The sequence below is a fragment of the Schistocerca gregaria genome, chromosome 5 (assembly GCF_023897955.1).
Source record: "Schistocerca gregaria isolate iqSchGreg1 chromosome 5, iqSchGreg1.2, whole genome shotgun sequence".
Taxonomy (NCBI): domain Eukaryota; kingdom Metazoa; phylum Arthropoda; class Insecta; order Orthoptera; family Acrididae; genus Schistocerca; species Schistocerca gregaria.
The window spans coordinates 488,201,504-488,215,828 of record NC_064924.1 but is presented as its reverse complement, the minus strand read 5'-3'; the positions used below and the strand labels follow the sequence as shown (position 1 = coordinate 488,215,828).

The window sequence follows — 14,325 nt, the reverse complement described above, 5'->3', positions numbered from 1 at the left end:
TGCAGTTGATGACAAAATCGCGCACAGCGCGGAATGCGGGGAGCACGTCTCTCTAGCTGCGAAAGGGTTAATGAAGAGACAAAGCACTAGAAATTTCAAAAAATTACATTCAAACGAATAAAATTCATGAAGTAAGACACTTCGATATTGTTTTTAAATAAAGAAAATATTGAGCACTGCACAAGGTTTGAATGGAGAACCTTTCGTGTAGCAGCCCAACAACCTTGACCATTACGCTATCGCAAATCGTCATTCAATAGAAATCCAGGAGGACTCTAAAATGTCACGCAAAATACCGACAAACATTGTTGGTATGACTATGGTCACGCTTCATAGAAGTACAATAGGAAATAAACAATTACCGCTGATCTTTATTCCGAAAAAGCGGTTCGTGAGAATGATACAAACACCTTTCTTTGCTACCGCCTGAATTATGAGGCTTATTGCTTGTTTAGTTTAATTAATTAATAGAATATGAAGCAATTGGTATAAAGAATGCTTTTTCCAAAATTTCTATAAAAGAAAATCTGCTATCAAGACATCGCTTTTGTTTTGTTGCTTTATTTATGACTGAACGTTTCTCAAACTGAAGATATTTGTCCGTGCTCTGCACTGCAGTTGAGCTCTGGCAACGTCGTTCTCTGTTCATTGGCTGACTGTTTTTTGTGACGTCACATGTGCAGAACGATCGTAAACTCAGCCGCCATCATAAATGACGCGCACTATAGTATCTACGGTCGAAGGTACTACTGGCCTAAGTCGTTTTCAGCGGTGTTCGTAAAGGCTTGCTACGGTCGTGTGTCGTCAGGCGCCGAGGGGCGGTTCCACCGCGCGCATGCGCAGTGCGGGCAGCCGCAGGACGGAGCGAGGCGCTGCCCAGGCGGGCTGGCAGTCAAGCGCCTGCGGCCCGGCTGAACGCATCGCAGCGCAGCGGGCGCGCCATGAAGCGCTCGTCGACGTCAGCGTCGTCGCCGGCGGCAGCGGGCGAGGTGCGCGCTGCGGCGCGGCGGCTGGCGCGCCTCGTCAGGGGCTGCGAGGCGGAGGCGGCGAGGCTGCCCGCCGGCCGGCAGCTGCTGGGGGCGACGGCAGCGGGGGCGGCACCGGGCCCTGGCCAGGGGGTGGCTGCGGTGGCGGCGGCCGCGGCCGCATTCCTGCTGTTCGCGCTGCTGCTCTGGTTGCTGCTGCCGCACGACCACCACCCACAGGTACTGCACCGAAACTCTGTGTATACCGCGACGGCTGAGCTTGCAACCAAACAAAACATTAGGTGCTCTAGTATAAGCGTACGCTTCAATGTTCTAGTGACGTCAGTCACTAACAAGATATCAGGGAGGAAATTTTTCTCACGTTACGGCCACTATTGTCGCTGTTCTATGTCGCTGTTACGATGCAATTAATTTGTTCCATCGTGAACGATTTTCTTAGAAAGGTTGTAGATGTCTGAGTAAGAATTTAAATAATAATGCGACTGCACCAGTTAGTTACATGTCTTGTTAGATAACACAATGTGTACCAAGGATTTATCCTCGTTTCAGAGTACTGTGGCGGCCAGCGTCATTTTTGCATGTCTATGGTACTTCCTGTGTTACCGTCGATCGGCTTTCATTACCCACAAATCTTGACATACATAATAAATTATCCACAAGTTTTGTTTTCATCAAATCCTAACACTGTAACTTTACCATAAACATTACACTCGGATGTTCTTAAAATTGCGGTGCACGGCTAACATAACAGATATTTTGCTGCAAAAACCACCACAAGCAGCTAAAAGTTTTATTTGTATTATTCTGAAGGTTATTCCAATATTGCGGTTATCATTTGGTCGAACCTGGACGATAAGTAAAAAGATACATAACGCAGCACGAAAATAAAATCATGTATACAGTTTCAAAATGTAAGCCATGTTTATTTATCGCTAAATATACATGAGGCCCTAAAAGTAAATGTGAGATATACGAATGAACCAAGGTTTTGCACATCAACGACATCTGGGAATGCTGTCTGGCGTGTGTCTCAGTTTCTGCGTACGAAGGCACGATGCTTTTATAAAATAAAAATACGATTTCTGCGAAAAAGAGGCAGGAAAACACGCACATAGTCATCACATCCTAAACTAATGTAAAGTCTTACAGTGCTCGAGAAAGTGCACATATTGTTGAAACGCATTGTGCTCCACAAGATAAAATGTAACTGGTGCACTAATATTATTACTTAAATCATGACTGACACAACTGCAAGCTTCCACGTTATCGAAGTCAGTACGACATGATTAAGTCCAAAAGGCGAATTGTGGTTCCAAAAAAATATGACAGCACCCTTGTGTCTACATCCGAAACATAAATATAAGAGTATATTATTGTACAAAGTGCCGAATATTATAAGAAAAAAACAGGGCTTACGCTTTATTTTGTTTACTACCTATTACATTTCGCTGGCGGTATGTATGATTTCCAGAGTAACTGTCTCCTGCCGATTTTGTCACCGACGATACTGACGACTTACCTGCGAGCACTTCGGCTGTACTGTGTTTTTTGTGTCAGTAATCATCAAGGCTGCCCATCATCCATAACACCAAAAAAAACGTGAGAAGCTACTTCACTGTAGCTTTTATGTCGCGTTTTTCCATCGCCAATCTCTCTTTTCCTCCATATATCTTCAGCAGACTTCGTAACCTCAAAATCAACACTTAACATCGCTATGTACAGCCGTTTACTGAGATCGCTGTCAGCGTATACGCTGCCGAAAAATATCAAACACCATTTTAGACCTGAAAGTGGCTGTAGCTTGCCACACATCAAGCTGCTTTCAGTTACGACTAGGAGCACCGGTAGTTTCGCTGAAGAAAAACTACACACTTTTTCTATTTTCCTTATGATACGAACTTCTTGCCTTGCAGAGAAAAAGAATACACAATGTATCTTAAGCTATGCTGTACAACTATTGTGGTTATGGTGTTTAAGACATATTACTAACAACACTGAGAATTTCCTGCTTACAAATGATTACAACAACATTATACTTCCACTACACAATTTAAAAGTTTAGCTTCTAAGCAAAAAAAGGAGCGAATCAATAAAAGTTCGGTGTGTAATAAGTGTGAAATGTTCAGATTTTCATGTGAAAACAAATGATTCCTAACACTCTGTCACTGCCAACTTCAGTACATCATATATCACAATACTTTTATCCTGCAAAGCTCTTGACTGTCATTAAATAACCTACATGGCAGCAATTAAAGACGTCGATGTTGTTTCCGTTCCTCAGTAATGAACAAGGCAACAGATAAGGGCTATACTAAAAAAAATATGACTATTTACGTGCTTCCATTGCTGAAAACCTTGTTTTTAGGCGCTTATGAGGAACTGGACTTGTCTGTTACGTAGGAAACCACTATATCTGTTTTAAAAAAATCATCACTTCGATTTTAGGCAAGCTAAGCACGTTCCTCGATGTAGGATAAAGCTGTACTATCAATACTCGAAAATAATAGCTATTTTGCATAAAATTTTGCGCAAACAAATTTTTGGTACATTCATAACAAGTGTTTGTATTTTGTTACCTGCGTATAATGCACGTTGTAATAAGTTATTTAATTTGACCATTTCACCGTTTGTGACCTTCACTATTTGTTGCATGGTTACATAGCGTAAATTTTACAAACTGTGGAACCATAGCACGAGCTACTTATGAAACCCACAACTTATTATATTGACTATCTTTTTCAAAATAATGGAGGTAAACCAAATAACAATATAAAAACGACATTAGTTTTCAGAGTCAATGCTCAAGAGAAAACTTTCATAGTGTTGTGTGATAGGGATGACCATTGCAATTTGATAACTATGATAGTTATGTGATAAAAATTGATATGGTAATCTATTCTTTTCTTTTTACTTTAAGAATAGTGGAACAATATCGTTCATATTCCTCCAAACAAATTTCAACATCTTTCGTTTTGTGCTGTGTCATATGAGGTCCATGTACGTGATGCAGAAAGTCTCGATATCTGACTCCTCACAGGAAACAAATATTTGCAACTGTAGAAAGTGCAGAATAATTTTTCATTGTTTATTAATGTACTGACTTTTACATAAGTTCACGAATCTGATACAGCACCGTTCGCATACCTGATCCACTAACAGTACAATTCCTCAGAAGACCTCATTATCTGATCTACCACTAGATAATGCAAATAAGTCGTCTAGTTATGAAGATCTTAGTTAAATAACAATATTACAACCACTGTCATGTCTTCTTCAGCGAAATAATTGTTTCGATATTTATTGAGCTTTGTCTTTTACATAGTATTTGCAGCATCTGTGTTATTGTGTCATTTGCAACTATAATGTCCCCTATAAATGATAATATGGTGGTACCATGTGATCTTCACGTATTTCGTATTTTGGCAGACAGCACTTAAGGCTTTACACTGTAGTTGTCATAATAGATAATTTTGATTATAATTTCATACATTGTGCTGAAATACGTCTATATTAATAACACAGTACACAAGTTGATTCAGATACTAAACATTCACAGATATTATAATACTCCTTTATTACGATTTATGACGAATAAGTATTTTTGTGTTATGACAGAGGTTTTTTAACCTCACAGAAAGCTTAACAACACTATCGGTTTCATGCAAAAACGCTTGGAATCCTATTTTAATATCGATAGTGACAATTTCCTAGAAATCAGGCAGTAGAAAACGTACGCAAGAGTTTGTTTACGTTAGCAAAAACTTATCCGGCTCATACAGATACAAAATAACAAAGCAACAAAACGTAGCGTAAACCACCTGTGTAGCTTGTTTGTAACTGGAGGAAGACACTAAATTCATAGATAGACTATTGGGAAGAAGTGTTTCATATTGAAGGGAATGCTTTAAAAGTAAAGGAATCGATTGCAGCAAAGAGTAGCACGACCGCACTGTACACTTTACTCCAGGTTAACAGCAAAATATTATATTTCTATACAATTTAAATTTATGCAGAAATTAAATTTTCATGAATGACACCTGCCCATTTCTACGTATCGGTAAATTCGCAGTTGCAGTAAAATACTTCTTTTGTTAAAGCAGACATAGGATGCGATTTTATTGGATGATTCTTAAAGATTCATAATTAATGCTCTTAAGATGCCGCGTACAAACCCTGGTTTGACCACTTCTTCAGTATTGTTGCTCAGTTTGGGACGGATTAACGAAAGTGATAGAAAAGATTTAGAGAAGGAATGTTCATTTAGTGTCAGAGTATAGTCAAAAAATGGCTCTGAGCACAATGGGGCTTAACATCTATGCTCATCAGTCCCCTAGAACTTAGAACTACTTAAACCTAACTAAGCTAAGGACATCACACAACATCCAGTCATCACGAGGCAGAGAAATAATAGTCGCACAGATGCTCAACATATAGCAGGGGGAAGCGGTACATGAAAGCTGATGTGCATCGCCAGTGGCCTTATTTCCAAATTTTTGAGAGTCAAGATTTCAAAACACGTGAAGAAAAGCATTCTGATCCCTCCAATATATATCTCGGGTAATGCAAGCAATGGAGAAATGCGGGCCCATACAGAAGGCACGACAGACGGAAGAAGGACGATACAACAAGTAGACAGCGCAGGAAAATATATAATTTCACACTAAAATAAGTATCAGACAGCCCTCTCAACTTGTGTAAGACAATTCTGATGATTTATGTCTGCAGTACAGCATCATGTGGAAACGAATCATGGACTGATACAAGACTGGAGTGGAAGAGAATCGAAGTGTTAGAGGTTTTGTTACAGAAGGAGGTTGAAAATGAAGTGAATCGGGGAGGACATGTATGTATGAAAAGCGCTAACTGGAAAATGGAATATCATTAAAATACTTCTGCGGCCCTAGAGACAGGAGCAGAAGAAAAAATTCCAAGGGAAAGACCAAATAACAGAGGAATTGTGAATGTTGGTGACTCTCTGAGATCAAGAGATTGGCCCAGTAACGGACCTGATGACCGAAACAAGACAGAAAAACAAAAATGTGGTTCTCTTCCCAGGTACCATCTGTGAATGGAATTGTTGGTGACTATGAAGCTAAATGACAGACAAGGGTTAAGGAAAGGTAACGTTAACTTTGCCGTCCACGTCTAGATCATCAAACCCGAACTCGCACTAGACTAGGAAGATAATCGCCTACGTCTTCGTTGAAGGAAACATCTCACCATTCCTCTGATGTGATTTCAGGAAATGACATAAAATGTAAAAGGACAACAAGACTATGCTACTCCCAAGTAAAAGTCTATTATGATCGATAGGATGTCAAGTGACTTCAGAATCCAGGCAACTCTCACGTGTATGGAGACACTACATGCAGAAGGTAGTGTATTGCTTGATCTTATTTGAAATTATTGGACTCTATCGGGATGCTATAAGTGAATTACAGGTAAATCGTCCACCATCAATTCTTTGGGTAGTTTGTGTGCGAGGAACCACAATGGAAATGCCACGGGTTTCCTCATATGCCCGTATCGTGATAGTACCAACCCTCGCCCTCACAAGTCTACATTAAATCAATACCTTTAGACATGTTGAAGGATACCATCACCGTCTAAACTGTGCACTGCGGATACAATCATCAGATATAATTTTCCGCATACTGGTGAGCACAACCAGCATCCTAACTGTACGACACTATCTCATTTACTGCCTGACTCATTGGGAACTCACAATCTGAACCGTAATCGACTAACTACACTCATGCTCATAAATTAAGGATCATGCTGATACATGATGAAACAACGCTCTGGTGGGCGGTTTAAGGGTTTAAATCACCTCGGGGTATGACCATGCGGTGCATTTGACCTGCAGAGGAGTGTTGGTGCATGTCAGAGTACGGTACAGCGAGTAAGTGTGCAGACGTGCTAATGGTGACAGTGTGTTGAAAATAGCTCAAAGAACACATATTCATGACGTTATGAGGGGTAGAATACTAGGGCGACTGGAGGCTGGTCAAACACAGCAGGTCTTAGCATACGCCCTCTGTGCACCACGAAGTGTGATCTCAAGATTATGGCAACGATTCCAGCAAACAGGAAATGTGTCCAGGCGGTACAGTACGGGATGTCCACAGTGTACAGCAGCACAAGAAGACCAATATCTCACCATCAGTGCCCGCAGATGGCCACGGTTCCTATTTCTTTTAAAAAACGCAGTTGATATCCGTTTGACCTATGGCAGCGCCATCTAGCGGGCCAACCATAGCGCCATCTGGTTTCCCCCTTCAAGCTAGACAAGTAGCTAGACAGGTAGCCTTGCTTGGGACCTAACCACAGCCACTGGAACAGTTGTTTCCAGACACACAGTCTACAAACGAATGAACAGACATAGTTTATTTGCTCGGAGACCTGCAAGGTGCATCCCACTGACCCTAGTCACAGGAGAGCCCGTAAAGTCTGGTGTCAAGAACACAGTACATGGTCATTGAACAGTGGTCCCAGGTAATGTTCACGCACGAGTCCAAGTATAGTCTGAACAGTGACTCTCGCCGGGTTTTCATGTGGCGTGAACCAGGAACCAGATACCAGCCCCTTAATGTCCTTGCAAGGGACGTGTATGGAGGGCGTGGTTTGATGGTGTGGGATGGGATTATGATTGGAGCACGTACACCTCTGCGTCTCTTTGACAGAGGAACTGTAACAGGTGAGATGTATCGGAACGTTATTTTGCACCAATATGTCCGCATTTTCAGGAGTTCAGTGGGTCCCACCTTTCTCCTGATGGCCCCATGGAGCTGCCATCGTGAAGCGCACCTTGAAACGGAAGTTACCAGACGAATGGAGTGGCCTGCCTGTTCTCCAGACATAAACCCCATCGATCACGTCTGGGATGCTCTCGGTCGACGTATCGCTGCACTTCAAACTCCTACAACACTTCTGGACCTGGTGCAAGAATGGGAGGCTATACCCCAGCAGCTGCTCAACCACCTGATCGAGAGCATGCCAATCTGTTGTGCGGCCTGTGTACGTGGGCATGGTAATCATATTGATGTCGGGGTACACGCGCAGGAAACAGTGGCGTTTTGTACCACGTGTTTCGGGACCGTTTTCCAACTTACCACCAATACCGTAGGCTTACCAATCGGTGTCGTGTGTGTTCCCTACGGCCTATGCTATTAGCGCCAGTTCCCACATTCTGCAATTATCCTTAATTTATGAGCATGAGTGTAGATGGCCGAATAAGCTCAATACTTTCTGATGTACAGCCATTCGAATTGTACACAACCGACAAGAGGTCTGAGAAGTAATCTCGTCACTCTATGTACGTAATATCCTCGTCTCACCAGTGTTCGACGATCAGGCCAGCCCTCGGTGCTATTTTGTTATGATGCACTGGGTGAAACCGAGGTCCATACGGTATTGTAGTGCCTATATTATTCTGAATTACGATGCATGTATGAGCAAAGCAACAGGAACTGCGGCGACTACAGTCGTTATGAACTACATTAAATGTTTTCGCAGTTGCGAATATGGACAACCATCATCTGTAAAATTGGATAATTTTCACTGCCGTCATTCCATTCTAAAGCTGATGGTTGTCCATATTCACAATCACTAGAACATTTAATGAAATCAAAATGCGTCCAAGAAACGACGAAGTCACACTCTGCTGTAGGATGTCATGTTGAGGGGAGGGGTGTCGTCATTTGATTTCTGACTTTGTTTGGTGCCACCAGGCGAGTCCCCTCTTGCCCCCGTCTCCTACGTTAACGTCTCCATCTCAGAGCAGCACTTGCAACGAAAGCCCTCAATTATTTGTTACATGTTTTCGTCTCTCTGTCTTCCACTACAATGTCTGAACTTCGCTACTCCACTCCAATGGACGCTGTTATTGCTTGATGCTTTAATCCATGTTCAGTCTTTATGAGCGAGAGAAATTCAAAAAGTATAGTTATACATTATTAAGGGCAGGCCAAATAACTTTTATAGTATGCTGCACTACATTTCAAACTGACACAGTGACATGACACTAGTTTTCAACAGTTCTCATGTCTTAGTACATAATGGTCGGAAGGTTCTACGAATGGTTCAATTCTTCAACGATTGAAATCTGTTCCTTGGTCACGGAAACATTCAGAAACTTCCGTGTAAACATCCTGCACGTCGGATAATCTACGATTTCTGCCGATCAGTTCTTCAATGGACTAGACATTACTGTCTGTGGCAGGCGTCGATGGCCTTCCTTCCCAATCAACATCACATACATCCGTAGGGCCTTTGTCAAATTGTTGACACCATTTCATTGCGGCTAGAAGTGTCGCTGCATTTAGTACTTATAACACTAGAATTTCACTGCGAATCTTTGTGCTGTTTTCCCGAAGATTGGTTCTGTCACTCGTATTTTAACGTTGGAATATGTTTCCAGTTGCCATGCCATTTCACACCCATACTTTGCTTCAACTTTCATCCGTACTACAATAGAACGGTGTTTGCAGGAAACCCAGTACGCGACTGAGCCCTGCACGGCTCGTGTTAATGCCATTTATTGTTTGTCATCTTCTCTTGCGGTACTGCCGCCTCGTTTTCTTATTCACCACTGAAACCACTAACGTCTTTGGAGTGACCGATAGTTTTTCCGGGTCGTCTTGTGTCTGGCAGTCAGATGGAGATCAGACCTGGAGCGGTTGGAGTTGGAACGCGGGAGAAGTGCAGTCGTGACGTAGCAGCAGTCGGGGACAGAGCGCTGGAGAGGCGTGGACATCCAGTACTCGCCGACCGCTCGCGACACTGGATAAACTGTCCGAAGGACGGTGATGGCAGGGTGTCCGACCGTTGGTCGGTCGTTCAGTTGGTAGCCCCTTTGGGCGACGTGTGTTTGACCGTTTCTGGGCCTCGTAACTGGTGCATCTTGCTGGATGTGGATCGGTTTCTTCTTGTGCGGAGACGTCGTAGCCAATGGACAAGAGTTACCTCTGCATGATTGGGTCCGAGCCAGTGTGCCCAGATCGCCGTATCTCCCAGTTCCCGACGGACATCGGGTTGATTCGGGCTGGAGCTGCAGTGAGCTCCGGATGGGTAAGACTCACCCGACCGTTGCTGACACACATGGTTTGAGCGCCAACGACCTTGCTTGGTTGTCTCGTCAGACTACGTGTGTTTCGTTACCGACCGTCGTTTGGTTTTGTGTATGTGTCCGTCTGTGGTTTGTTCTTGTTGTTCATCAGTGATTCGTTTTACAAGTGTTCGAGTTTCTTGTGGCAGTGTTTCTTGCAACACTACGTACTCTGTCGGTTCGACTGAGCAATACTTTAAATTCTGTAATGCTGTCTGTGTACTGCAGTAGCCAGTTGGTAGGTTGCGACAGAGCAGCGAGTAAGTGTTTGCTTACCGTGTTGATGCTGTTCGCCACGGCATGTAGTTCCACATCCGTTGCGATGTTCATGAGTGTCAGTAGTTGTTGTGCCTTGGCTTATTGACACACCTATATTCGAAGAATGGCATTTTGGTTGTAGTGTTTTTGGTCTGGTGACGGAAATTAGGTATCTGGTTGGTTCGTCGGCTGTCTGTCGGTTGGGTTGCCTTCCGATTCAGAGATTGTTCGTCAGGCTGCCTGTCTCACCTAAACGGGCGTTAGTATTACAATCCCAGGCCGACCCTTGGAAACTTCTGAGTGCCGTTCCTTGTGTGCTACATAGTAATTTCCCTGTTTAGGTTTTAGTTATTTGGGTGATGTGCTGCTTTCAGCCGAGTTTTAATATTTCTTAAATTAGTGTTCTTGTTTTGCCCTTTTGCATGAAATGTTTTAAGGTAAGGCCTTCTGCCTTTTTAATTCAAACTCTTTTTCTAGGCCTTAAGCCGTTAAACATATGTGGCTGATATGTGGCTTTCAGCCGAGGTTTAATATTTCTTAAATTATGGTTCTTGTCTTGCCCTTTTGCATGAAATGTTTTGAGAAATGGCCTTCTGCCTTTTGATTGCAACTCTCCTTATTGCTTAATATGCGGCCTCCAGCCAAGTTATATTTAAATTAAATTCCTAAGGCTTTGAGCCTGTTTAGATCGAAGATTTAGAGAATATTTTTGGGTGAAACCTCCAGAAGAACCTTGTAATTCCGTTTCTTGCTTAGGTCTTGTGTCTTGGATATTGAGTGAGGCCTATAGCCGATCTAAAGTTAATCACGGGAGGTGATTGCAACTGACAGGAACTCAATTTGGCCCCTTTCCGCAACCTAATCCGCTCTGTCCTGGTAGCCTAAGCGTTTCAGTGACATTGTACTCTCCTCCGACAAAGTGTCATTCTTGTTGAGGGATGATGACATATGTGACGTACTGTTCGAAGTCACTTCGTACATTGTTCTGGTCATTGTTCTTCACATATTCCTTCTCTCGCCCATTCTGCCGATAAGCTTCTTATTTCTTATGTTAGATCTTTTCTCATAGTGCATATCTCCCATTCCTCGTACCAGATGCACATGCTAAGAAATAACCTTCTGAAATTATATGTCATTTTTAATTTTTTTTCATGAAATCCCTTCTCTACTGTGCTAGTCTTTTTGTTATCTCGCTTCGTCTCTGATGTGCTATTTTTTTCATTATAACTTAATTCCCTTATATCGTGAACTACGTGGTCCCCATTTTCGATAAGAATTTTCCCACTAATCCGATATTTTGTTGCTTTTCATATCTTTCACCTACCTTTGGTTTGCCCTCAGCACATATTGTGTGCTTATTCGCACGAAAATACAAGTAATGGCATACATGCCATTAACGTGATGAACACTGATGCCGCCCTGTAGGTCCCTTCCACAACATCGAAAACTTACGCAATGACTCGAATCACTGTCAGACTCTAGAGAAAATTGCCCGTATAGGGGAGACTGTCCCAATGTTCCTGCGTTTATTTACAGCGACCGAGACAGCACCCAATCAATTTTGGGGCCTTCCTGTGAGGGGGGATGAATCTGACAGTTGGTCTAGGATACAGAGCACGCTTTAGAAGCAGAAGATACACTCGCTGAATGCAGCTTTGCCAGCGAACGCTGAAGTAAGATTTCTAGCTGGGGCAGATGTTGTCCCTTTTGACGTCTGAGGCCAAAATAACGAATCTGGTGCTGGTTTTTAATGCATAATCCATCTTGCCGATAGTACCATTATTCCAACCTCTGGAATTTTCCCCACAGTCGTAGACGATGCTGCGTACTGACGACTCGCTGCCCCTATTCTGCCAACAACTCATCCATTATGTCATCCGAATATGTTTACTGTTGCAACTGGCATCTCTAATAGTGTAGAACGTGTACATCAGCCTGTCAGAACCACTATACACATGGGTTACCTACATTTATGAAAACACACTAAGCGGTCTCTTCCCCGTCAATACGACGCTGTAGGAGCATTCGGGAGGACAGCCTAACAAATCTTCGTCTGGCCTTACCGTTTACCTTATGTATCAATTCCGTAAAGCACCTAAGACAAATGCCGTGATGGTTGCTTTGAAAAGATCGGCCGATTTCCTTCCCCGTCGTTCTACAATACTAGTTTGCGCTCCATCTCCAGTACTGTCGCCGTCGATGGGACTTGAACCCCTTATCATCGTGAATGCTAGAAGTTTCTGTGTTTTGAAATGGCTCTAAGCACTGTGGGATTTAACATCTGAGGTCATCAGTGCCATAGACTTAGAACTACTTAAACCTAGCTAACCGAATGACATCACACACAACCATGCCCGAGGCAGGATTCAACCCTGCGGCCGTAGCACCAGCGCGGTTCTGGACTGAAGCACCTAGAACCGCTCGGCCACAGCAGCCGGCTTCTATGTTTCCCCACCATGTCATGATTCGATGTTATTTCGTGATTTGCAGAGATGAGTGCGAGTTTTGCATCTGTCTTCGCTGCTACCGTCCTTATTTAGCATCCATTCCTTTCCAGTCCGCTACGTGGAATTACACTGTCCAACCATATTTATGTTACCACTCGTCAAAAGCTTGAATACTGACCTTATACACCGCGGGCCGCTGCGAGACGTGTAGGAAGCGAGCCAGCGAGGTTCTGGAAGGTACCGACAGCGATGTGGAGCCGTGACCACTAGAGTGACGCGGCCAGATGCGCCAGTTTTCTCGGATGGGAATCCACGGCGCATACAGACCGATGGAGATGGTTCTCTCAGGTTCACGACTGGGTTTTAATCCGGCGAGTTTGATGGCCAGGGGATTACAGTAAACTCTTTCCGACGCTCTTCGAACCACGCAAAAAACACTCCAAATTGTATGACACGTTGGGTTATCCTGCTGGTAGCTGCCATAGTGCCGAGGGAAAACAACTGTATATAGGGAAGGCATCGTATCCAAGAATAGATGCTTACTTGTGTAGATCTATTGTGTCTTGCAGAATGGAGAGATCACCCAGGGAATTCTACGAAAACATTCCCAAGACAATAATGGTCCCTCCTTTCATGCCCAAGGAATATTAAATATGATTCATTGGAAAAGTACAACTGTCGCCACTCAGTAGACGTCCAGTTGAGATACTGGCGTGCAAATTTCAGCTTTCATCGCCGACGAACAGCAGTCAGCATGGATGCATGAACGACGCGCTTGCTGCAGAGATCCATATGTAGCAACGTTCGCTGATTGGTCGCTGAGCAGATACTGTCGGTAGCCCCTTAGTTCATCTGGGAGGTTTACATCTACATCTACATGGTTACTCTGCAATTAACACTTAAGTGCCTGACAGAGGGTTCATCGAACCATTTTCATACTACTTCTCTACCATTCCACTCTAGAATGGGGTGTGGGAAAAAGGAACACCAAAATCTTTCCGTTCAAGCTCTGATTTCTCTTATTTTATTATGACGATCATTTCTCCCTACGTAGGTGGGTGTCAACAAAATATTTTCGCTTTCGGAAGAGAAAGTTGGTGCTTGAAATTTCGTAAATATATCTCGCCGCAAAGAAAACCGTCTGTACTTCAGTGGCTGCCACCCTAACTTGCGTATCATGTCAGTGACACTCTCATCCCTGTTGCGCGATAACACGAAACGAGCTGCTCTTCTGTGTACTTTTTCCATGTCCTCCGTCAATCCTACCTGGTAAGGATCCCACACCGAACAGCAATATTCCAGCAGAGGACGGACAAGTGTAATGTTGGCTGTCTCTTTAGCAGGTTTGTCGCATCTTCTAAATGTTCTGCCAACAAAGCGCAGTCTTTGTCTCGCCTTCCCCACAGTATTACCTATGTGGTCTTTCCAATTTCAGTTGTTCTTAATTGTAATTCCTACGTATTTAGCCGACTTGACAGCCCTTAGATATGTGCGAGTACCGTATACCCAAAATTTATCGGATTTCTTT

At 43.3% G+C, this 14,325-nt stretch overlaps 1 protein-coding gene across 1 annotated transcript in view; it reads left to right on the top strand.

Moving 5' to 3' along the window:
* Nucleotides 1-897: 897 nt before the first annotated feature.
* LOC126272330 (uncharacterized) overlaps nucleotides 898-14,325 on the top strand; it is a 99,284-nt gene continuing 85,856 nt past the window's right edge. The window contains exon 1 of the mRNA XM_049975111.1: nucleotides 898-1,205. Within this exon, the coding sequence (XP_049831068.1) occupies nucleotides 942-1,205 (264 nt within the window). The 5' untranslated portion in view covers nucleotides 898-941. The remainder of the gene's footprint in view (nucleotides 1,206-14,325) is intronic.